Source organism: Apteryx rowi, unplaced genomic scaffold, assembly GCF_003343035.1.
Source record: "Apteryx rowi isolate R43461 unplaced genomic scaffold, aptRow1 scaffold_287, whole genome shotgun sequence".
NCBI lineage: Eukaryota > Metazoa > Chordata > Aves > Apterygiformes > Apterygidae > Apteryx > Apteryx rowi.
In genome coordinates, this window is record NW_020449274.1 from 252,144 (window position 1) to 279,155 (window position 27,012).

The window sequence follows — 27,012 nt, forward strand, 5'->3', positions numbered from 1 at the left end:
AACATGCTGTTTCTGTGAAAATTCCTCTGGGTGGGTTTAAAGTACAGAAGCAAAGATAAGCAAATTCATTTTGAAAGGTAAATACATATTGATAGGACATCTTTTCCAAAGCATTCTCTGGTTCTAAGATTCATTGTTAACTCAGAAGTCTCTTGCTGTAGGTAAATGCTTAAATTTTGTCTCGTTAAAGCAAATATTGTTGCTCTGGGATACATGGGTCTTCATATTCTAATTACTGATAATTTCAACCCTGAAAAAAAAATGAGTCATGGCCATGATGTATCAGATGCTTAAATATTATCTTAAAAGTGTTTGTTTCTATCATTCCCATTGGAAAGCTGTTTCAGAGTACCACTGCTAACAGCTAGAAACCTTCTTCTGATTTCCAGACTGTACTCATTCATGAGCTGCTTACACCCATTTGTTCTTGCGCCAGCACTGTCCTTTAGTTTAATCCTCCTCCCTCCCCGCTTATTTCCTTGACTTATTTGTAGGCATTCATGCTATCCTTTTCAGACTCCACTCAGCTCGGTGAACAAGTCACTCTCTTCTGCCCTCCTCTTCATGATAGTTCTCCATTCCCTAGTAATTCTAGTAGCTTTTCATTGCCAATTTGTTTGTTTTTCTTGAACACAAGTGAGCAAATCTGGACCCAGTATCCTATGGAGGCAAAAATGACATGCATGAAAGTGCCTTGATTGATAAGCATCCCTTATGCACATGCAACAGTTAATACTACAGACTCATGATATTGCAAATCAATATAGTCACTGGAAATGAAATTCTTGGTGCTCACCTTGATAAGAGCAGAGCAGTGACCCATATCCCACTGATACTTCCCATGGCCTCCTGGCTCCACATTGCATTGTCCACTCCGTGCAGAATACTCAAATAATGCAGGAATGAGGTCCAGCAGGTCTCCAACTGCATTTAGAAAATGGACATCAAAGATGCTCAGTGGCTGGGGAAAGAGAGAAAAGGTGGACCACAAAAACATTTTCAGACAGAGAAGCATCAATACAATCTCAGCTGTCAAAATTTGTTTTTCTTTTGCTCTCAAAGCAACTTCTTATATTTTCTCTTTTATGTAAATATCTGTTCACAAGGCCCAGACACTAAAACTCAGTGTGGAATTGGGTACTCAGATTATCTTTAAGGGTTTGGCCCTTGTTCTAGTGTAGTGACGTTATCAGCACCAACATTTCTGAGGAAAAAAGGAGAAGCTGACAGCAATTTAGAAGACCTTTGTGTGCCTTTACAAACAGCATATGAATCAGTCTGGTGCTACTGTTACACTAGGTTTGAACAAAAAGATTTTTATTTATCTAAATGCCTTTGAAAAGCCTTACATTAAGAAACACTCAGGTGAGCTCTCAGATTTTTATAAAGATTACGATTAAAGCACCCTCAGGGCTGAGAAGAAGGAAACAAAAGAGGGAAGTGAGATATGTTAACAATACTAAACAAGTATGGAACTAGCTGAACAGAGGAAGTCTGTCAAAAGACACTCAGCTAAGAGCTTTCAAAATCCCCTTCTGGTTGGAGCTAGCCAGGGTTATCTGTCACAAAGCTCACAGCGCAACCTGCTCTTCAGAACCTTCTCTTATTTCTCCTCTTCAAAAATAAATGATAAACACTGGTCTGACCTCATCTGTTAAGAAAATTTTCCGAATCTTTCCTGTTCGTGCTTGCACCATGCCTTTTGTTAAGGCAAGGTTTAAGGAAAAAAAAAGACAGAACACATCACTGTAGGCATATGATCAGTATTTTTAGAACAGGACATAATCATACAGCACAGGAGTACACTGCTTGCAGTATTATCACTCTTATTAAATTATAAAGCTGACCTATCCCAGAAGAGGGGAGTCAAGTGACATGGAAGAAATGAAAGGTGACAAATCCAGGGAACATCTACTTTTTATTCAGAAGGCTGAATTCTGCATTATCCATCTGCTGTTCTGGCAGAGAGAATAACCAGCAAGAAAAAAAAATAATGTAAACTCTAGTGCATATATCCCAGGGGAAGGAATTAAACCTTCACATAATATTCACCAAGTGAGAGAAATAAACCATTCTCACAACTAAGATCATACACAGCAGAAGGCCCTAACAGCAGCTATAGTTTAAAGAAGAAATGCAAAGCAAACTTTGACATGTGTTATATTGCTTTAGCTCATCGAATTTCTGCTATAAGAACACTGATAGGGAGCAGCAGAGGCCACAGCAAACAAAAATCAAGAGATGCATCTTTGGATAGTTTTAAGCAACTCAGTGGTATAAACCATTTATTAAAATGTCATGACAACTGCTATCTCATGGGAATCCATATAGAGAGACTTGCCATAGTTTCAGCACAGTTTTTCCCCATGTGTGATCCAGCTGCATTTAAAGGACTGCAAGCCAAACACACAAAGAGGAGAAGCTGTTTCCCAACATCCAATTTACACAAACATAATTGCTAACGAAAAGTCAGGCAGAAAAGTAACCAGCAAACAGTACCATCAGCAGAGGAGCAGGCAGGACTGCATGTGAGAATGCTCAGCCAACCTCAAGAAATTTTAGTTCTGCTTGTCCTATTAGCTATTACTCCATATTCTCCTCTATAATACCTATCTTCACTGCAACATCTACATGTACCCACATTGGCCCTGCTACAGCATCACTTGGAATTACCTGTATATTTTTAAAAAAACATTTCATATTTATGTGCTATCTTATGATCACTGAGACACAAAAATGCTATAACTACTATGGAGTGCATTCAAGCTAGAAGGAATTTGCAAAGCAAGGAAGCTGTCAGAACTATAAGCACAGAAAAGTGGACAGAGGGTGGGAGGAAAGACCCTCTTGAACAAAGCAGCAAAGATTATGTATATTCAAAGTGTTCCACTGGGTGAGATTAGCTTGTCAGCTCCCCAAACAAATATCAGAGAAGTGAGAAAGAAATTAGGTTGTTAAGCACCCTTTAGAATTCTGTTTTCATTCCCCTTTTCAGCAACAAAGAAATCTTGCTCCAATTTATTTCTGAGAACTCATTCAAGAACTCACCGCTTTGTTTCACTAGGATAAACCTGTTTTTACATTTAAGGCACATTGATGCTAAGTTATATTAGAGAATTCCAATGAGCGCAATGCACAGAGCTTCTCTGGAGTCCCAGTAAAGCAATACATTCAAACAGAAGATTTGTATGTCTGTAATACAGGCCAAATCTGGGAATCTCAGAGAAGCCTGAGGCATCTCCCACCAGGCTGAGAGTTTCAGCTTGAGAATAGCTATTACTGAGTTCCAGAATATACAGAGAAGCATCTTCTATGAGGTGTTAAACAGGGTCCATAATAGGGCATATTATGATCTTTTCTAATCACCTTCTCTCATCTCACATAGCAATGCCAGAAAAACTCCTTGTATGCATGGTTTACATCCTGAAGAAGACTGAATGGCATAAGCTAAGCTGACAAACAGTGAGGCAATGTAGCCATGACAAGAGAAAAACTCCTTTTGCTAGAACGTGTGGCACCTTCTCTAGGGTAGCCCCCCAAAAGTAGCAAAGATCAAAGTGCATCTTCCTCTCCTGTTGAAAGCTTACCATCAGCTGTAAGGACAAATAAAATTAGAAAAGTTAAAAGATAACAGAACCAACCTTAAAGGCTAGTCTATATGGGATAATAGAATAGACAACTTATTCTGTAACAATTGTTTTCTAATAACTTCCCCATGTGTGAGCATTCTCAATACAAAATAAGCAAGTACAAATTGAGGGCTGTCCTAGAATCTTTGTAGGGTTTAAAACTCTTGCACCTCCTTTTCAAGAGTAATTTCGCTGTGTAGACAAGCCCAAGATTAATCACAGCCCAGGAAGAGCATTAGGCAGATGAAAAGGCTTAATGTTCTTTGAGTGCCCCTCCTTCAGAAATTGTCTTGACAGAAGGGTTGGGTTTGTTTACTGGATATAAAAATGTTGCTAAACCAGATGGAATAATTTCACACTTTAGCATGAAAATGTATTCAGATTTTGACATCAATCTTAATGACACCTGCAAATGTCAAACTCAAAATACAGACATTCATAATATACATTGTCACCAAGCAGGTCTGCGATGGAAGTACCCATCTAAAATAGTCCTGCAGGACACCAGGCTTTATGTGATTTAAAAAAGAATTTACAACAGTCCACTACAAAACATATGCTCCACATATACAGGAATAAAAAATATACACTAGTACTACTATCAAACAGTTTAGAGTCCAAACCAAATTTCTCTCTGTAATAAGGCCTGGTTATTTGCGGCAGATACAATGACTTCTATAATATTCACGTGAAGCAGACTTGAAGTTTAAGGGGGATAGAAAAATAGAAAGTTTCAGAGTGACATCTATCTGTACGTACATAATCCAACTCTCATTTAAGCACTGTCTGGATTTGGCATAGTTTTAATCTACCATGCATTGTACAGGACAATGGAAAGTCAGACTTTTTTACTCAGTTTTCCTCAGATGAGTACACATCAACTAATCCACCAAATGTAAAACTAACTACTTGCAAGTTTAAACAGGTATGAGTCATGCTAATAAGAAATCTTGCACACTAAATGCATAAAATTAAAAGCAGATTAGCAATTGATACAGTTTTTGCTTCCGTTCTCCTGAAACAGGAACTATTTTCTTCAACTTTGTCTAGTGCTCAGTGTAGAAATCCACAGACTTTGTAAACAGAGCCTCTTTTCTCCTTCTCTTTCAGAACTTTTGACCAATACTGGTTAACTAACAAACCTCTCTCTCGGTGTTCAGGAGTGCACTTTGTCCATGCATGAGCATTCATTAGGGGGAAAATGAAATCTAAGAACTTTGAAATCCATTTCCTCCTTCCCTTTTCTTCCCCGTGTCTCACCTTTTGGGAGTTAGAGACCATGTAAGAATGTCCAGCCTTTCTTCTGCAGTGTTTAGCCTTGTTCATAGGACTTATGCACATTCAGAGTAATCAGTTGTATTTAGAAGTATACATAGCTTTTCTCAATAGCAGTAAGAACATCAGACAACAAAAAAAGTTTGCCAAGTAGGTTTTTTGGGAAAAAAAAACAAGAAAAAACAAAAAAACCCAAGATATTCTCAATGCTCTTAACATTTATTACCCTTGCAAATCCAAACCTCTGCATCACTAGAGATCGATAAACTTGTTCCCTAATAACCCATACCCAATACACACAAACACACACACACACACACACACACACATACGTGTATATATAAAGGAATTTTTTTGATCAAAAAAAGCAGCATCTACCAAGGGAAAGAGAGAAGAAGAAACTCACACAGCATGAAGGAAAACGTGCAGTATGAATGAGGTTTTCTTTTCAAAACATGCAGGATTTGTTGTATGTTGCGGGGGCTTTCAGTCACAAGTTCTTTCAAGCATTTTTAAAGAAAGATATGAGTAATGTAAACAGTAAATATCTGCTATTGTATTTCTTGCACAAAGACAGATCAAAATGACATCAGACAAACTGAATCAATGTATGATTGTCAGATGTATGAGAAAACAATCTATTAGCTAAATTTATTCCCCAAACATTGCACTTAAAAATCTAAGGGATTAAACAAAAGAACCTTACTAACATTCTTAAAACACGTACTACAAGAGCAAATTTGAAAACACAGCCTCTTTGGAAGGGGCAGGCGTTCTTGAATCAAAAGGAATAAGCAAGATACTGGAGAATCTGTTGGTCTTCTGTTTTGGGTTTCTTTTTAGTGCTGATGATTTACAGAAGCTGGGATGATTCTCATATCAGTGAATGTGTCAGAGCTAGAATGCTAGTCACTAACATCCTACCTACATGTGTTTTTATTGTCTGTATAAGGTCAGAGGAGCAATCTTCAGGCTCTTTATATCCTGAAGGGGATATGAACAGCAATAAATATGTACACAAATAGCATGTTGTGGCCTACTCCCCCAGAAGTCTTTGGAAAGTGGAACGGTACCCAACTAAGGGAACCACGTGTACTTTTACAAAGCTGTCAGGTACCATTTTGATGCCAAGGAAACCCAAAAGTCTAGGTGCACAGCAGCTGTCCAAACCATACTCAAGACACTAATGTTAACTTACTGGCTCTGGCAAACAGAGGAAACCATAGCACCATCTTGAGTGCTAAACACACAGATGGGGAAGATTTTTTGCTTTGAATAAAAAGATATGGACCCAATATAGGCGATACTGCTCAAACCAAAAATTTTCAATGGCATAGAAAGGAGTAAAAAGAAATCCCACCATCTGCTGCAGGCATATTTGAGAACGTAAATATATATCACTGCATATAATTCAAGAATAGAGGATACAATTATTTCAGCCTGTACCACATATCTGAACTTTTATTAAACGTACCATTTTTACACAAGCATGCTGATGAGATACAACATGCCCTGACTGAAAGAGGGTCAAAATGACTTAGTCACTTCAGAGGTCAATGTTTTTTGACACCAAATACAGTTAGACAAATGATTATCACAGAACAGACGTTGCAGATAGGACATGTCTACTCTAAGGCTATAGCTCAAACGCAACCTAGCACCTTTTTGCCCTGTCTAAATCTAAAGGATTCTGATACAGGTGTTTTGGAAAGGAATTTGAGTTCTTTTCCTGGAAAATTTCTCATTTCTTGCTATCTTCCCTACAATTCAGGCCCACCAGGAAGAATCTCTTTATTATTGTGAACAGACACCATCCTTTTCCTTTTAGTTTGAGCTGGTTTCCATTCCTGAAAGTCCCAGATCAAGTTCTACACATGAAAGAGGTGTGTATTTTACTAAAATTCAGTTGTTTATAATTCAGCACCCCCAACTTCTCTACATCCTTGATATGGTTAAACCAAGACAAAAAGGTCAAATACACCTACTCGAATCCTCAGTTTCACACTGAGAAACCTATCAGACATATGGCAACAGCATTATAAATTACCATACCTGCAGTAGAGTTAATGAAGCTCTGCTATTGCACAAAATTTGATGATCTGGAACACGGTAATTACAATTTCCAGTACAACTTTTAATATGAACTAAAAAAAATTACTTCATTTGGCCTGCCACAGCACTAGCCATACATTTTGTTATGGGAGACTTAAAGAGAAAACAGAAAAGGAAAAGACACTGAGCAATGAAAAGCATACTCCAAAATCTAAAGACTTTTAAGGTTGATGATTGGAAATAAGAACAAAAGCTCAAGCTCCCAACTTGCTGATTCATGCTGTTGCAGCTACTCTTTATACCCAGAGGGTAATTTGCTCAAAAACGGTTTTAAAGTGATGACAGCAGGCACCTTAGCAGGTGTCTGTCCTTCCAACATTTGTACTTAGATACAAAAAACATCCCCAGTCTCATCAGCACATGAGAGCCCCAGATTCCAAGTCCAGTTCAGAGGAGGACTCCTCTCACATCACCACAGATCAGTTACATTATCCACATTGAACAGCCACTGGAATTTTTGTAGAGTGGCATGCAGAAAGAATACTTGCCACCAATTATCTTCCTTCCTTTTTGTTAATATCAGATTTCCTTCTACTCTACTCCCATCTACTACTGTCCTTTGACATCCCATCCCCCACTACTAAAAAAGAGACACATCAATCTTACTGTTTGTTTGTGTAGCTTAGCCCACTCGAGGGCTCCCATGTACAGACCATCCAACTGTGCAATAATATAGCCAGCATGCCTCCAAAAGGGGTCATCTTTATTATTTTTGATTTGTTGTCTTGTCCATTGATCTTGTCTCCTGCAGAGGAACAAACAGGTTGGGGTTTTCTCGCTTTTTGTTTTAGAGTATAATTGATAATGCAGGGAAGAGACAAATGCAGGCCTGTATTATGACCCAGATGATCCAACCTTCCTAGTGTTTTGAGGGAAATCCTGGTTTGGAGATCCTGCAGACATGAAGGTTGCATCCTCTGGGTGTAAATGTCCAGACCCATGCATGTACCTAAAGTAGTACACTTCTACTGGCACACACCCCTTTAACATAAACAAAAGAGATGGACGCCACCTCTGTGAGGGACTCGCCTATGTCAGATCGAACCTCCCCTTACAGTCAGTAAAGAGAAACAAGCATTTGATAGGTCAGATGAACTGCTCACTTTAAATGCCTACTTTAGGAAAAAACTTACTGACCTTTGAAGTGCCTATCCTGAGTATAAGTGCAATGAAGGCTTTCTGCTGTTGGTGCTCAAACACTGCCTGACAGCCATTGCTGTCCTCCTCTGAGGAAAAGGTGGGAGGCCAAACAAAATCATCCCATGGGCCAAGTCCAGTCAACAGGCTACCAGCCAAATAACTCAGGTTTACGGCATGGGGCAACACAAGCTGAACAGACCCTAGGGCAAGAGTAGTCAACATTATGAGGATCTCCAAGAATTCCCTCTTTGGCTTGTGGTCAAGGGGCCATAAAAGAACCACAGTTATTAGAATAAGTCAGGACCAGATTCTGGCCTCTGGTTCTGTATCTATCCAGCATTTCATATGGCAGCAAAAAAGAGTGAATGAATCTGGCACGGAAACAAACTCTTCTAGCAGACAGCAGTGTATGGGTGACAAAGGCAGCCAGATTTTGCTTTCTCAAAGTCACAAGAGGTAAGAAGTATGTCAGAAGAAACAGGCATATGGTCACAGCATTCAGGGCTACAGGCTTTCAGTATGAGGCAGCATATAACAAGACTTCTATAAAATAAAGCAGTGCTGCAGGAGTCTAGAATATAGGCAAGAGAAAAATGATACAAGGCCATCTAGTATTGCTCCCACCATCTCAACACCACATCTCTGGGGATACAGTTGCTACACTGAGTCATTCTGGAAAAAAAACATTGCCTAGACATGGTGGCTACATCATTTTTTTCACAAGGAGGGCAGTAAGGCTGAAGGATAGAAGGACAGAGAGCGCACTAAGGTTTTTCTTTTTTTTTCTTCTATTCGAATAGGCTACCAACAACAGACTTTATATACATGCAGCAACAACAGAATTAATCAGATATACATCCCCATGTGAGAAGCACAAAATGAGGGAAAAATGGGAAAAAGTAATCTACAGAAGTGACCAAAGTTTTACAGAAGTGTTTAGAATGGAAGAAAACTTAAGTCTAAGGAGATTGAAAAAAGGTGGTAATCACAGCTGATTCTCCCAGTACCTGGCATGGTTCTTTTCCCACTTGTAATTTCCCACCAGTGTAACTGCACTATTTGAGTAGAATTACTTTTGATTTATACAGCTGAAGAGAAAAGGGAACCGGGACTTTTCTGATTAGCACAGAATTTACTTCAATGGTAGAACAAGCAAGATGCTAACCTAGGAGTGGAAGGAAAGGATACACAGTGCTAAAAAGATTAAGGTGCCAAGAGATCACACTGTTCAGTATAACATTCAAAATACCAGCTTTTCAGAAAAGGTTATTGACTAGAATAAGCTTCAGAATTCACTGGCCTTATCCCATTGTAATGATAGTTTTAAACACTTCCTTGGATGAAAAGAATTAGGGATTCTACCTTTCTTTATGTATGTTTAGAATTCTTTTTATACTAATGGCATACAATCAGATGAAAAGTAAGCATATATTTTCTACAGCCCATAAGGAAGAGAATTAAAAAAAATGAAAAGCACCGTCATTCTCTGACCCCAAATTTTGAATATTTTCTTTTCTAATAACTTAATACATACTCCATAAAATTCTGAACTCCGCTTCGAATGGTGGGATTCTTAATTAATTGTGGATACATATTTGCAGCATGGTCATACATACGCCTGAAAGAACAAGAGCAGCAAAAATTACTGTTTTGCATCTTTCCTCCCCTTCCCTTACCGCCCCATTGGTCAACAAGCATTGATATACAAGCAGCACAGTCCACAAAGTCATCTTTTCCTAATCAGATAAATAACTTTACATCTTTAATGCACAACAAACAGCAAAGGTAACAAATGGTTAAAATTAAACTTAAAATAAAAGGCCTTGCTAATACCTACTCAAACTGCTGTACAATGGAAAAAGATGTGAGAATGAGATTAAACTACTTTGTAGCAAAACTTCAGGTTTAGGGAATGTTTGTAGGCCAGAAGCATCTGGGTAGTCCTAGCATGCTAATTTAAAGCACAAAAGAAATGGTTTACTGGAGAACTATTCCATCTGGGACCAAGAAAGCACTGAGGTGAAGGGGATATAATTGCTGATTCAATAGTGAGAGAGAAACCCAGATTGACATCTAACAGTTTTACTTACCATTAACCAAGTGTCCTCTCCTTACTGATTAAACTAAATATCCATGTTTTAAAGTGTATATTTAGAAATGAAGAGTTGATCCTGCTTGTTCCCACAGAATAGAGATTGGTGTTAGCTCTAACTCGATTCAGCATTGTAGAGAACAAAATTATTGTGAATTTTTGTTGAGTTCAGTAGCTGTTTTGTTCCCATTAATAAAGAGGAAGAAAAGATTTTCAGAATGAAACACTGCACATTTCAAGATGAAATTAACCTTCAAAAAGAGCTCAGGAGTCTAAAACTTAAAAACATTCTTCCATTTTAGGTCAAATGAAATTGTCTAGATCAAACCAAAATAGAACTTTTGTGTTTTCTCATTATGTTAATTTTTCTCCAATCAAATTTCTTAATCTGGTTTAAACTGAACTAAGGTGTTTCCAGTCACTAAATCTTTAAATAAATAAATAAATAAAAATTAAAAAAAGCGGCAGGGGGAGAGTTGTTTAGTTCTAGGTATAGGTCAGCAGGAAATTATTTTGCCAAGGTCTGGAGCTGGTAGAACTACATCAGTCATCAGTAAAAGTAGCTCCTACCAAGTGCTGAGAGAGAAAAAGCAGAACTGAGAAATGGATACTAGCCTCAATGAAAGCACATGCCAGTAAGACAGAATTCCTTGTATTAAAATCCATGAGGGCAACTTCCTCTGGGAAGGGTACAGATAGGAGCTATTCTTTACAGTTTCTCTTGGGGCATAATTAAAGACTATAGCAGAGATGATTGAGCAGTTTGCTGGGAATTAAAGATACTGAACTGTTGACCTCCTCCCTTCTCTTTCAGTCCTTCCCCCCCTTTCCCTGTTCCCAGTTCTTTAGGTACCACTTGGTTGTGCGATACCACTGCTTCATATGTCAACTCTGGCACTCCTTTGACTACAAAATCTAAATGGTCTGCAAAACATTCAGGCAAAACATTAAGCCAGCAAGAAAGCGAATTATTTTTCTGGCACATTTGCAGTTGGAATTGGGTTATCATGTAGCAGATAAGCACCAGAGCTGGTGCAAGACTGCAGCTTCCTGCTAGGTTAGAAAGTCAATGCATGAAAGGGCCGGATCAGTGCCGGGGAGCTGCAAGTGAGGGGGTAGGATCTGTGGAGGGGGACAGGATCTGCAGAGGGAGGAGCAAAATCTCCAGCAGCTGTACGCCACTACACCTGTCATGAAACTGTAGTCATACTATCAATTTTAGTTTCTCAGTTTCCCATTTAACAAAAGACTACATGCCATAACCATAGCACACTTCTTGAAGAGGGTAAGAAAGTTGAAGAGGCTGATCAATATCCTGCACCCTTGCAGTCACAGGGAATTCAACAAGTAAAATTCCCAAGCAATTTTAGAAGTAAATTATCATGTAACATGCTCCATACTACAAGTCAGAGCTCTGATGGGACTAGAAAAGGGGGGGGCAAGCAGCATGAAATGGTCTTTTATGGATGAGAGCCAAATGAGGAGGATAAGAACACCCAGGATACTACTCTAATCACTGCCTGGGCTGGGACAGATAATCAGGCTTCTAGGTTCAACCATCAGCTCTAGTGTCTTCATTTGGTGCACTCAAAGGGTATGCAACACAAGGCAGATGTTACACTAGTGGTACTTTGCAGCTGTGATGACTGATGTAGGGACTGGGTTTGTTCACAATCAGGGGACTGAAAACAACTTCTTTAATGGCCTTCCTTCTTGTATCATGCTAACAGAGGAAAGACAATGCCAAGAAATGATTTTTCTTTTTTAAATGCCCAAGGTTACTGAGTTTTTTCTCCTAAACGCCCTGTGGGTTTTTTTTTTTTCTTTTCTTTAACAAAGCTCCTATGTGTATGGCTTGCATGTTTCATAAGCGTATTATCCTCTGAAGTAAAGTGGACCATTATAGTAAGGTAAGGCTTTGCAACTCTATCTAAAGCCAAATGCAAGGCAATTACAAAGCTGGGACAAGAATTAAAATTACAAAATCATAAAGCAGAGCTCTATTTCTCCAAATTAGAGGAGCATGACGGGACTCAGGTCAGCTAAAGTCATATCGTGGCAGGGGGTGGGGAAGTACAATTAATAATGGTTCAAATTTAAATCCTGCTCTTAGGCACTTCACATATCCCCATTGGAACTGATTAAAAGTATGTGCTTAATGTCACAGATTTGGATGTGCTCTGCCATTGAACAAATGAAGTGAGGCCTCAGCAACACTTCTGTTTGTAGTAGGTGAGGGGAATTTAAATCCAAGAAAACCAGAGCAAGCAACTTTGGCTGGATAATAGGACTGATCCTTCCAGAGAGGTGAGAGATTGCAGTCAGAACATACTGATGTCTGGATCTCTAGACACTAGGAATGGGATTTATCCCACCACTAACTATATATGTTTACAAAATAGAGAGTTACTATCTGAATCAGGTGTCTACACTGGAAAGAGATGAATCATGCTCTAGAAATGCCTGTGTTCCTATCCTGACCCGTAGAAGGGTCTGACTAGCTCAGCTATTGATTTTTACTCTACAGACCTATAAAGCTAGAGTTGAGATGTAATCTGAAATAAAACAGTCCTGTGTGGGTTTTTTTTGTTTGTTTGTTTTAATTCATTTGTCTTGCATTTGGCTTGGTTTCCTACCAAGAACAAAACTTATCCTTTAAAAGGGCTATTTTGTCACTCCTATGCTTACATCAAGAGGCCCAGCTGTGCCTAGAAACCTTTCTTCAAGCCATAAGTGTAATGCAAGGACTGAGATAGCTGAACATTCCTGGAAGTCTCTGAATTGCGAGCACTCTTGCCCTGGAGCTCCTGCTAGCCAGACAGCCTCTGCAGGAACCTGCACTTTGACCTCAGTTCAAGCTTCCAAAGTATCCCTGTGTCAATGCCATACATGAGATCAGAGCTCTTCCTGGTAGGACTCTAGAATTTCTTCAAGGAGGTACCTTGGGTCATTTCTCCTTCATGAAGTCATTGACACAAATGGAAGCAAGACAGCTGGAGACCCTGGAGTTGTCCAGGCTATAGGTAACAATACATTAAGTAAGCCTGGTAACTGAGATCCACACTAATGTCTTCCTTTCAGGGGCTGTGCCACAGTCACTCATGGTGGTGCTTGTACAGTACAATCACATAGTGTCAAGTGTTTGTCTTCACTCCAAACCCACCCTTGAAGCCATGCTGCATGGCAGTGCAGACATGGTGACCGATTGGGTCCCACAGGGGGGAACTATGCAATCCCATCTCAGTAAGGATACACAGACTAGCAGCTGTGAGGATGACTTCAGAGAGCCCAAAGATGACCAAATACACTCATGACAGAGCATTTGTTTTAGTTGCCCAAACAAGGAGATAGACATCTGATTATAAGTTCTTTCACTTTTGAAAATTTGGAGCAATTTCCCCCCCCCCCTTAAAAATAACTTACAAAGCAAGAATTCCTAGTTTGGGCCAAAAGCGGCTCTGGGATCCCCCAATGAAGAAATGCAATGTATATGTTTATTAATAACAGAGAGAGTTCATCTCATCTGAGCTGAAAGTTTGGAAACCCAAAAGAAGTCATAGAAATATACTACCTCCTTCCCCCCCACTCCTGGTCTCCCTTCCTTTTTCATCTTTCTCCTATTCCCCTGAATTTATGCCACTAAGCTACACGAGATCTGGATGCAATCCTTTAAAATGAAAGGGGTACAAGCAGTTTGGTTTTGTTGTTTGTTTTGTCAAATCAGCAGAGCTTTGAATGTACTGATACGGAATTAGGCAGAAATAAATTAATGCTCTTCCAAGGCGAAGTAAACTATTAGTTTCACTTCGCGGAATATTTTGTTTGGTAAAAGTTAAAGTAGGTAAAAAGCATTGCAGGATACCTCCTTTCGTTGCTGTTTTGAAAGGATTTTCATGATGAAAACTAGCTAGGATCTACATGTTCCTTAGTGTAATGGAGCATGCCAGTCAATTTAGATAGTATTCCTGAAGCTCAGTGTTCGATAGGGAGTGGTTGTTGATGCAGGTAAAGCTTTCGGCACACTGGAACAGATTGTTATACTCTTCCCTGCTGTTACCAGGACAGGATAGCCCTTAAAAAGGGACATTGAGCTCTGTGCAGTTGCTGTGGGCACCGATGTGTGCAAAAGGAGAATGAAGGCGTTTAAAGACTTCTTCTCATGAGAGAAGTCTCAACAGTGCTAAAGAGCTTCCCTGAACACAGGTTGAATATACCAGGCAGTTTGATGGAGATAGGAACTAGAGCCTGAGAGAGACTCTTTCCAGATCAATATGGAAGACTTGTTTAACTGTCCCAGGGAAAGAACATCTGCCTTGGCATTAATTAGGATTCTGAATATTTAGGCAAAAGAAAGAAGGAGAAACAGGGTTTTGAGAGGAAACTTAAAGCCTTCAAGTTTCAGCCAGTTCTCACTACTCCTGTGGTTCAGCAAAGTGCAAACCCACTGTGAAAGAGGATCTGCCAGTTTGCCATTTATTGAATAAGAGACACACCAAGGTCTTGCAGGTAAATACTGAAGTAATAAATTCTGCCTTTTCAAGGGTCAGTGGAGCATATCACAAATTCATCTCTGCTCATTAGCCCATTTTAGGTAGGTATTCTTAGCTTCACAGAAGAGCCCTCTTATCTGAAATAACTTTACAAGACCTGACAATAAAGGCTGATATTCATAACCCTCAGTGAGGAATATGCTCCCAGTGCAGTCATAGACATACTAAGGGGCAAAGGCATAGCCCAAAACTAAATTCAAGTGGTATGTATAATATTTGATAGTCGTTTTAGTGATGGTAATCATTTTCAATTATTGCACTGTCTGAGGATTTCTCAGTGGATTTCCTCAAGAAGTTTCCTCAAAAGAAGAAAGGCTTTGGTTATTTCTGTTTCTGCATCTTAATCCATTCTTAGACTTAAACTGCTTTAAACCAGTTGAGGTCCCCAGCTTGCTTAAAAAACAGGTCTCACACCTGCTTTCCTAACCTTTTCATTAATCCAAACCCTCAACTTCATTTTCAGATTTTTCCAGTTCTCTTTTTCATTGTTATTTCTGCTATATCCACCTCTTGACAAAGGGCTGCTCAGTGGTGGAGCTAGCAGCACTGCAGTAACAACAGCTAGGGTTGGAAAACAGCCCTGGTAAGCATCTTGCCTAGAGAAGGGGAAAACCTTGAACAGTCACTTGTGAGCGCCATCACTTAGGCAAAACTTTACTAACACCTGTGGAAAGACACAGGAAAAACTCCCTCCTCTAAGCCTGCAAGTAGACTAGGACATGCGATAAAGTGCTTGCATATACTTTTTCCACATTCAATCCATGTTTAAAGGAATGGGTCTATACTAAAGTTTTGTTTTGGTTTTTTTAAAAAGACAGCTAGGAAGACTTAAGTCTGGTATGGAGGCAGGGGAAATAGGAAGAGGTTTGTTGAAACTAGAACATTATTTGCCATCTGGGCTTACTACTTAGAGCTCAGTCCATGCTATGACAGAGTTTCAGCTTAATCACGTAGAGATGAATGCATCTAGGTACAGCCTTAGTGAAATTCTGTTGCACAACACAATCGTAACAAAATATTTTGATGTAATACTAACATCCACCAGATCCAAACACAGTTTACATAAGCTGACTGAATAGTACATAATATTGACATCTCATGCCACAATCTAATAGCAAATATTTAAATCTCTTATATGCACTTCCTTTCCCTTCCTGCTTGGGGTACATGCTGTGCACTCAGAACGCTAAGATTCCTCCTTCCTTGCCCCAACAAAGTGTTTTGTTATTGACAAGTATTACTTTATTGAATTTCCTTCATACTATAATATTCTTGTCCAGAGACCTAGTTGTCTCTCCAGAAAAGTCCACTGGAGAGTCACTTTAACACATTATATGATCAAAGAACTATCTGTAAATCTTAATTGATCTTAAAATGTCTTACTACTCATTAAAATTAATATTATCTTGTCCAGCAGCCATAGTTGACATAACTGTTGCACAAACAACTCTGCCCTGCTGGCCCGTTCAATGTAGCCTATGGATGTGTATTTCAGTGTTCTGGAAGCAAAGCTGGTAAAGCCAAATTCATGTCACAGCATTCATCACAAACATCTCCCAACTATTCCACAGACAGCATCAGACCTTGGGAATTTTTCTTTCGCTGTGACTAAGTCAACAGAGGAAAAGATGGAACCTGTTCAACTCCAAGCCACATCATGTACTTAGCTGTAGCACCAGGTATTTCCCATCAGTTAGTATCTTATAGTCCCATGCTATCTTCCCACTTAGCCAAGAATGGTTAAAAATTAAAAAAACCACACACCCAACACACACTGCTGTGAATTCATAACAAGTACAAAAATGCTGTCAATTTTCCATAGATTTGTGTTGTAAGATTCAGTCCCTCACCCCTCCAAAGGTCCTTCAGGAGCACACTGAACCTTCTAGACCAAGGCCAGTCTGCCTCCTAGCCTATCAGTACAATTTTTAAATTTGTCCAAGAGATACTAAACTTCTCAGCACGTTGTGAGGTTTCAGTCTGTTGCCCAGCAGTTTCTGGACAGTGTTTGCTGAAAAAGCTCCTTAAGAAAGTCCTGAGGCCTTTGCTAGCCACACTTCTCCCTGCCTGAACTGTTCTCAAGTGTCTCGTCTGCTGATGGTCAGTCACCTAACTATAGGCTGGGGAAATAACTATTCTTTCTGCTATCCTTTTGTAACTATTTACAACACAGGGCTTATGCACTTCATTACACATATGCACATTCTGCGATTACATTACTTGATCAGTAACACAGATACAGTACTCATCTATCTCACCAAGGTGTTAAGGAACCTACAGGATGAAGAGGAGAGTGCACAGAGCAGAAACCACATCTTCATCCTGTAATAAAGATGCTATACTTCATACTTACTACTAATTAAAAGAACAGCACACAGTTGCTAAATGTATAGTTAGTTTAAACAGACAGGAAATAAGGAGAAGAAGAAACTAGTACAGAAAGCCACTGGAAGTGTTGCAAGTTGAGTTGCTTCCTCGGCTACTTACGGAGCTGTGAGATACCCTTCCAAAAAGCCAGATGCATACATGATATCTTCATTGCTTAAGGTCTGACTGCCATAGCCTGCTCTGATCTCCAGAACTCCCCAACCTGTTGTCTGTATAGTGTCATTGTAGAAACCATAGGCATCTCCACTTCTGTCCAGTGTATTCTTGACCTGAAGTGTTTTCTCAGCTTTATTCCAGTACACAGTTGCATAGCGGATTTCTAGGGTGAAAACGAAAGGGGTCAAGGGAAACAAACAAACAGACAAAAATGGGAAATTAGTCTCGCAATACACCTGACAAAGCAACAGGTTTTATAGGAACTTCATTTCACTTAGACAGTGCTGCATCTCACAGAAGATTGAAGGGATCAGAGAATTAGTTGCAACATGTACAGAATGTTTCAATTTTCAGGCTGGTAACTCCAGTTGAAGTTTCTAGTCCCAAGCATCATTAATTAGCTGTTATTACATAGCTGTATGCAGATTTATGCAAGAGAGTTGAATGGGTTGGTCTATCACATTTTTGGAAGTCTCATTGCAGAATTTCCAAAGACAGAGAACTAACAAAGTAGTTGCTGCAAAACAAGACTAAAAGTAAGGCTTACTACAGGGAAGCATGAGTAGGTATTTCCTATCCAATACTGAATGCCAAAATACTCTCTTGGCACAAGTTTAAAGGATTAATTTGATTGCTTTCTATCAGGTTTAGTTCCACCATGTATAGTAACACAGATGTTAACATACTGGAAAGTGGTATGAGAACTAACTGGAGTTTTACCAGGACAAAAGATAAATACTCTTATGTTACTCATTAGGAAATTAGTTACATCTCCTTCAGTATAAAGCATCTGACACAGCTGAGTCTTGAAATAAAACTTAGAAGAAAAGTGTTCCCTCACCTGGCCCAAAAGAAAATCTATACAAATCTTATTGAAAGTAATTTTAAAAGACAGCATGTCTTAGCAACTGGAAAGGATTATAGCTACTGTCAAATTTGCTTTCCACCTAAAGATTCGAAAGACTGCAAGGGTTTTCTAAATTGTCTTCCTGGGCAACTAATCCTGAAGGTGGCATTATCCAAGAGGACGATTAGAACTTAGTGGATCAGACACTGAAAAGCAAAAGCACCACAGAACTGCAATCCTTTACAAGGCACAGAACCCATCACCCAAACAGGAACAGAAGAGATCACAAGAGTGTTAAATGAAGAGGGAAGAAGGGAAGTCGGGCATTAGACTGCTCCAGAATTCTTCTTAGACTGCCATTTAAAATATATACTCTGAATTAGTCAAGTTTTGCTCTTCTCAAGATCAATAACAAAGAGAAAGGGAAACCGCTTTCAAAAAAATCTCAAGTCATTCAGCCTTCCCTAAGGTTGGACCTGGTTACATCAGATCTCTAATTCACAACTCAAAAGACTAGTATGGTATTGCAAGTGAGAGAGTTCAAAAATCTTGAGTCAGAGTTCCCAGAATTATGAGCTTATCCCTTAACTTCTCAAAAGAAACACTGTACAACTATTGAGAAACCTGTGAGATTCTATTCCCCTGGCCCTTCTCCAATGTGTGGCAACTGGTATTGCCAGCTTACAGCAAGAAAATACAACTTGGTTACTATTCCTTACCACAATTAATCTTGTGCACCATACCCATATCAGCTGCAAAGTAGACAGTTAGCTACTTTATGAGTAGCTAGATACTCTATGAGTATCCAGAATACTCAATGATCTTAGTATGCATGCTATGGTAACTGGAACTATAAGAAAAGCAACACAATGTCAGCATAATATTTATTGCTCTTTAAAAAGCTGCAAGCAGAATGTTTGTCAAGCATCTAGTTTGATTTCAAATTAAGTGCACCTATTTGACTCAGTACTACAAAACATAACATTAAGAACAGACTTTTATGAAGAGTCAAAGTATTTGAACAAAATCACAAAATCACAGAATGGTCGAGGTTGGAAGGGACCTCTGGAGATCTAGTCCAACCCCCCTGCTCAAGCAGGGTCACCTAGAGCACGTTGCCCAGTATGCCATCCAGACGGCTTTTGAACATCTCCAAGGATGGAGACTCTACCACCTCTCCAGGCAACCTGTTCCAGTGCTCAGTCACCCTCACAGTAAAGGTGTTCCTATTCCTTATGTTCAGACGAAATTTCCTGTGTTTCAATTTGTGCCCATTGCCTCTCGTCCTATCACTGGACGCCACTGAAAAGAGTCTGGCCCCATCCTCTTCACACCCTCCCTTCAGGTATTTATACACATTGATAAGATCGCCCCTCAGTCTTCTCTTCTCCAGGGAAGAGGCCCAGCTCTTCCAGCCTTTCTTCGTAAGAGAGAAAAGAGCAAAACTTTTTTCTAAGAGCTAAGCTTTCTTCAACTAACCGCTTTTTGACATAGCGGTTACTCAGTTGCTTTAAGCCAGTTTTAATCCATTTTACCGGACTCTTGAATACTGTGTCATTCAACCAGACAATTGTTCCTTCCTGGCATTCCAGCAAGGATAGCAATAACCGTTCCCTACTAAGTCAGTCTTCAAAATGTACTAGAGATACTTTTCTTGTGAATAGGTAAAAAGAAGTGATAGCTAGGACAATTTTAGTACTGAAGGAAAACTTTATTTTTCCTAGCTCTATGGACAATAATAGAAGTATTAACATGCATCTATATTTAGAAAGGAAATCATTCCAGGGACTTGGAACACAATGTTTAAAAACATGTTTCTCATCTGCCAGGTACCAAGGCTATTTAAAGGATTGAGACATGACAGACTTTGGATACCTCTTCAAGAGCCATAATTTTACTTTTCTGTTATGACTCCTTAACTATCTTTTAGTAATACATGTGGTAATTCCACTACTTTAAAGTAAGGGTTAACATGGGACTTGCTCAAACTGAACATCTACAGAAAGAAGAGCAGGCCGACAAGGGTCATCGCTGAGGACAGTCAAATGTCATCTTACAAAACTAAAGCTCACAAACGCAAAGAGGACAGGGAATGCTAACTACATGGAAAGGCAGATCCTTTGAAGAAGTGGTGCAAGGGTCCAGCACAGAACACAACCAGCCTGTCCAGCACTGAAGGGAAGGCAGATTCTGACTAGGAAGCCCACAGCAGGGGCAGAGGAAAGGCAGGCTGTGTGCTCTGCTCGCAAAGACAATTGAGGAATGACTTAAAAGGAGTTAGAACATAAAAAAGAAGGAAAGAAATGCTCTGAGAAAGATGATGCTCTTTCTGCCACCTCCAGCCTAATGAAGAGGTGGGAAGTAATCAAGAGGAACTAGGGCAGCAGGTTATTGTTATTAGTGCCCACAGATCAAGTAGGTATGCCAAAGAAACTTTCCTCCACCTAAAGCAAAAGATCTGTTGCTTTCTTTTTAAATAAGGCTGATCCCAGTGCCAGATAGACTGAGTTAAGAAGGACAAGTACCCTGAACACAGGTTGTCTAAAATGGCATGCTGTGGGGTTTTTGTTTGTTTGTTTTCCCTGCTTCTCTCCTCCCACTGCTAGGGCATAAACATACAGAGATGTTTTCATAAGTCAGAACAAACTTTAAAATTAGTTTGCCCCGCCCCTAACTCCACTATATGGTAATTTAAAATGGGGGAGACCCAGACTGGAAAAGGATGGGAGGGGGAAGTATGAAAGTGCAGAATGATTTGCCACAAAGCTAGACAGGCATTTAAAGGAAAAGCAAAGGGTTACATGTCATATATGTGGCTTTACAATGATGCTCGCACCCAGGAGAGGGTAACAAGTGCCAGATACTGATTCATCAGATTAAAATATTAAATATTATGGTGAACTTGCAAGGAGATACATGACAGAGGTGAAAAATGAGCATGGAGAACAGGAGAACTGGGAACTTCACATCCACATTCAAAATGATAGCCATAGCCATTTTTAATACCAAAATCTCCAAGCACACAACAGTCTTCAATGCCGGTAACAGCACCCTTTGCCATCCCTTCAACTATATCCACACATCAAGAACAACCCTTCCCCTCTCCCCTTCAACTTCACTGCTTTATCTTTACTGGCAATAATAAGCTCTGCTTATGCACTTCCAAGAATTGTGGAAGAAATGCTTTCTCACTTCACCTCCAAAAGTTGTTTGTGAACTACAGTGATGTAATATGTTGCTCTTTGCTTGTAAATACAAATATACATGTTTTTCATGGCAGTTCCCAACAGAAATCCTTATCAAGTGTATTTCACTGAAGTTCAAATGAACTCAGGAGCAACTACTTTTTCCATCCCCCAAATATTTTCTTCATTATTTGGAAAAGACCATTTCCCAATACTGAAGTCACTTGTAATTCTGCCACTCATCACCTGATTTCACCTGGTTCAAAGATTTAGGCCTATAGCTTCCCAATTCTGACATAAAGTGTCAAAATACCTAGGTATCATGAACCTGCTATGTTTATTTCAAGGCATACATATTTATGTTTTTATATATATATAGTATTATATATAAATCATAATAGTAATTATCTTTTAAAAGTATTTTAATATTTTAAAAATAAGTCTGTATCTTGCTATAGTTGGAGTTAAAGCTACAGTTGGAGTACAAGCTTTAAAGTCTGTATACACCTAAACAAGCTTACACTACAATGTAATTCAAGCATTTCTTATCACCCAGTTTGTTACAATTTTAACTCCTATTCTTTTAAACTAGCAGCACTACCTTTAGCAAGAAAGCCATCCAGAACCGAAATATATAATGAAATATAGATATCTAAGCATATTACTCAAAACCCCATATGTGTCCTGCAAGAACAGGAACCCTTCTCGGGAAGGGTAACGCTGGTATTTTTATATTTATTTTTGGAGGGTGAGGCAGAGACGCCAGCAATTCTCCCATTGGTTGCAATGGTAACTTCTTACACATGAATCAAATGCAACATCTCCATGAATCTACAGATCATCCTGGTTATCACGCCTAAGTTAGACTTCCCAGGGTGTAGCAGAGCAAACACTGACACATATCTTAGCCTATTACCTGCTCCCAGGACTCTAAAGTGCATCAAAGACAGTAAAAATAAATTGTGGAGTCTCCATACCAATATTGCTTGGTATGACCCAACTAACAGAAGCAGACACTGGAACTACTTACTGCAATGAATGACTCAACTCCCTGGGGACAGGGTAGGTCAGTGGATTCACCCTTCCCCCTCACCGCAACCAGCAAGTCAGGAGACTTGTATAGGACCAGAGATACACAGTTCAAACACAGCCACCAGCACACTTACGGTGGGAGACAAAAATGGAGAAGTGCAATGACAAAACAAGCGTGTGAATAAATACATGCTGCTTCTCCTTTCCAGCTGTTAGCAGGCACTGAGAAAAGCCTTTCCTCAAATTGCCTGATGTTAATGAAAATACTACAACACATCTGCCCAATAAAAATACATGAATAGAATCACAGTTGGGAGAGTGCTGGAATTCCTTCAGCAATGGAGAAGTACCCTGCCTTTTGCCAAGATTATACCCTTAATAACGGAAATATGAAGATATCTCAGCTGTGGCTGGAAGGTGCTGGTGGTCCCTTTGATTTTCAGGCTGAAATGCCAGATCTTTTCTCTGCCATTTTTGTCTGAGTACAGGAGTTGGCAGGGTGCGTGAGAAACAGGGCTTGTCTTCTACTTAGTGGCAGTGGGGAGAGTAGAAATACACACATTTGCCAGAAGCTAGAGAAAACAATTAAAGGAAATATCAAGTGGGACTGAGGGAAGATGAAACAAAGAAAGTAGATGCTGAAGAGGACATCAAAAAAGTAGTAGCAACTTGTAGTGAGAAAACAGAATGGACAGAGAAGAAAAGAAAAAAGAGTAGAAATACAGAGAGAAGGCTCAATAGCATTTAACTAGTGTAACTTTTGATATGTATCACCTATATTTAGTAAATAAGTTACTGCAAAAGTAATGCCTGACATGCCTTAAGATTGGTAAAATTATTTTGGTAATACACAACAGCTGCTTTTCCAGCCTAAGTTGTTTATTAAAAACAAAAATAAAATACATACATCTAGAGAGGTTACTGGACTTTCTATTTAGAAATTAACAGAACTCCCTTTTCCTTACAAAGGAAAGGGGCTACAAGGTTTGGGGGTGGAAACTAATATTTATACTTTCCCTTAGTCTGAGAAATAAGTCCACTGATGAGCAATGCAGCACCGGGAATATTTTCAATCATTTTATGCATTTCAGGCTTCACAATGACATAAATGAGAGTGACAAGCTAAATTAGAATGAACAACATTTAAGAATAGGAAACCCACTGGATTCCTTGCCTTGTAATTTTTAGCTATATTTTTTAATGTCTATTTTTTATTTATAGATTTTCAAAGGTGAAGATTTTTTTCTGTAGAGGTATTAAGATATACTTGGCAGATTCTACCTATACACTTTCCATTAAATAAGGAAGCTATCCCTTTTCCCTTTCACCAAGAACTAGTTTTGCACAACTTAGAAACCACAAAAAGTTAGCGCAAAGTTGCACATCTCTCATATCCAGTTTACCCTCTCCCAGAACTAAAGTTCAGTAGTTAATTTATATTAGCAGGATTTACCCATTAAATATTTCAGGTCAGTCACAACAAGCAACATCTGGCATTTCTGTTCAATTTTGTAGCTTGATATGGCTTGTCCTATTTCCCCAGCAAAATTTTAGCATCATCCCTCTAACCTTTTAGAAAGGTCGTATACCTCTAAAGTACAACTGAAATTTCAAAATACAGCTATGATTGAAATCCACTACAAAATAAATGTTAATTACTTCAGGACTTCTTTAGAAATTAATTTAAGCCACACAAGAACTTAACATGAAACCCAGTAATTTTCAATTAAAGTAGTCAATGCTTTCTTGTTCTGCTTGAATATAAGCTATTTGAGCCTTCTATTCTATTGGCCTTAATTCACCCTATTTCCTCATACAGTTAAGGTTTAAGTAATTTTTCAATTTGTCTCTAACAGGCCTGTCATTATTTGAAGCCTAATCCCCCGATTTATGCTTTCGAGAGAGAGAAGCAATATTCAGCTACGTAAACTATGAATTAAGAGTTTGAATCTTCATGGCTTTCACGTTCACATGGAAAGCTTAGCTGATACAGAAAACTTGTCAAAACAATTGCAGGTCCCCAGGATGAGTCATCCAGAGAAGACACACATACAAAAAAACAACAAAAATCCCAGCTTCACAAGTAGCCTCACTAATCTCCTAGATTCTAAATTTAAGTGATTTTTACCAGAGAATATTCTCTACATTTTCCAAACTGTATGATGAAGCATCTTCAAGGCATTTGAAATGTTATAGAACATAGCTATAGAATAATGAACCAATCTGAAAAATATATATATTTTGGCAATTCACAGTGTTGAGGGGTAAGTTTACTCCATTAAATAGCCTAAAGGCATTTCTATTTGCTACTTAATAGCGTTCTACCAAAACTTCCACTGTGTTGCGAGAAATCAGTCAGACACTAGCTGGAACTACTTCATACCCCCAAATTCCTTTCACTTTCTATGCATGCTTCATGGGTGACCCTTCTTTCAGTGCTGCTAATGTAGAAATAAAAGCTTTTGCCAATCCAGGTAAGATTTGAAAAGTAGGTCTCCAAGATAAGACAGTACTGTCCACAAGACGAGCTGCCTGCTATATTTTGGAAACATTAAAATAACGGATGCCTGATTTTTTTCCTTGTTCTGTAACCATTAATGCATTAGCTTAGGAGTTTCCTATAAGATGAGCAGTGGAAGTAGCCCTTAAGATCTTCAGAGTTAATTGAAAGCAGCAAAAGAAGATGAAGTTTTCCGGGGGCGATTTGCTCCTCAACTGCCTCACCATTTCTGCAGAGCCCATTAGACAATGCTGTCAATGCAAACAGGATCTGCTCTACTTGTCTCCTCTCCATCCCTAACCTTTACTGGTTTTACACCGAGGCAGCTTCACTTTCACACACTCCACACCATTCAGCATATCTTAAATTCTCTCCTTTAGTGACTCTTTTCCCCATCCTTCCTATTGCTGTATAACCCATTTCATACTTCTAAATGAAAAAAGATGTAGTGTTCACACCTTGCTGGCATGTCTTCTAGCACATGGTTAGACACCACAGTATTTGTCCACATCTGCAAGGTTTCCCTCAAACAAATCAGGTGAAAACTGAATACTTAAGCAGGAAGCCAAGATTCTACAGTAAATTGTGAAGCCTACCAAAAGTGTGCCATTTGCAAAAATTTGTTCATATCCAGATCTTGGCTCTGAAGTCATAGCAGTTACAACAGTATAAAAGCAGAACTCAAAAAAAAAAAAAGAGAAGAAAAAGAAAAAAAAAAGAAAAGAAATCAAAAAGACAGAAAAATTATAGCACCCAACAGAGGAAGCTTGAAAATGTTACAGAAGTTTCAGTTAGTGAAATAGCTTAATTGTAGCCTTACAGCTTCAGCTGAAAAATATTGCATTATGCAAATAAAAGATGAAAAGAAACTCTGAGCAGGAAGTTAGCATGAAGTGGTGTTTGTACCATAGAAAACAATCTCAGTTTTTAAAAATTAAGCAGATATTGGTGAATTAATTACTTTAAAAGCAACATAAATTTATCAAATCAGAAAACACCAGATGGGATTCATACCCATGCACAGGTACAAACTCTGAAACAAAAACAATTATTTATATCCATAAGCTAGCACTAAATTTTTTTTAAAAAGATGTAAGTTGTAGCATACTATAGGCCACAGCATCAAAAAGAAGCATTCATCCTAAATTATTCCTGTGCATGCATGTTACATTTAATTCTGTACAACACATGTAAAAATGAGCACCACTAGGAGCCAGCAGCAGTTTCTTCATTTGCTTAATTCGAAGTTTGTTTTTCCTGGCCCATTTTGGGAACCGGGAAGAAGGCATTTGGGAAACGTGTTAATACAACACGAGCACTGGCACCTCCTGCCATAGCCCGCAGGACGTAAAGGGGTCTGGAGGCAGCTCTGTCCCCGCTCCACGGGCTGCAGGACTGGCCCCGGGGTGGGGGTTAACCGGCCCCCAAACTCACCGCGACAGCCGCAGCTCTCGAGGGGACGAGCCCCCACCGCGTCGCCCCCATTCCCAAGGGGACCCAGTAAGTTTTTTGGGGGTCCCCCCCGCCCAAAAGAGACGGGGAGGCGCACACCAGCGAGACGCTGCCCAGCACGGTGCGCGGAGCCCGCGGCGGGCCCAGGCGGGCCGCGTTGCCCCCTGGGCAGCCGCGGGCAGCCCCGCGCCGGGCTCCGCTCCCGGCTGCTCCACAGCAGCGACAGCCTCGAGCCTCTCATCCGCCTGCCCAGGGAGACCCGGGGCCGGGGCCAGGCCCCGCCGCCGCCCGCCCCCAATGCCGCTGCCTCACCTGCTCGGCCCCCCGCCACGGCCCACAGCAGGACGAGCCCCCAGCAGCAGCACACGCCGCCGAGCCGGGCCATGCTGCTCCCCCGCGTCTCCTGCGGGCGTCAGGAGGCGGCGGGACTTTAAGAAGTTTCCTTCGCTCGTTCAGGGCAGGTCTCACCGCTGCCCCCGCCTCCTCCGGCGCCCGCCCCGGCCCCAGAGTCCAGCACCGGGGGCGGCCCTGCCGGGGCGAGGGCTGCCCCCGCGCCGGCCGCCCCATCCCCTCCCCTCCGGGTCTCAGGCGGCGGTAGACAACGGCCGCCCCCAGGCCCCCCTGCCGCCGCCGTCCGCGCGCGCCGAGGGGCGC

General features: G+C 40.1%; 1 protein-coding gene across 1 annotated transcript in view; it reads right to left on the bottom strand.

Moving 5' to 3' along the window:
- Nucleotides 1-26,819, bottom strand: part of PLBD1 (phospholipase B domain containing 1) — a 41,278-nt gene extending 14,459 nt beyond the window's left edge. The window contains exons 1-5 of the mRNA XM_026069147.1: nt 26,671-26,819; nt 17,286-17,505; nt 9,691-9,774; nt 7,623-7,761; nt 797-961 (exon numbers count right to left, since the gene is read on the bottom strand). Coding sequence (XP_025924932.1) covers nt 797-961; nt 7,623-7,761; nt 9,691-9,774; nt 17,286-17,505; nt 26,671-26,743 — 681 coding nt within the window. The 5' untranslated portion in view covers nt 26,744-26,819. The remainder of the gene's footprint in view (nt 1-796; nt 962-7,622; nt 7,762-9,690; nt 9,775-17,285; nt 17,506-26,670) is intronic.
- Nucleotides 26,820-27,012: the final 193 nt, after the last annotated feature.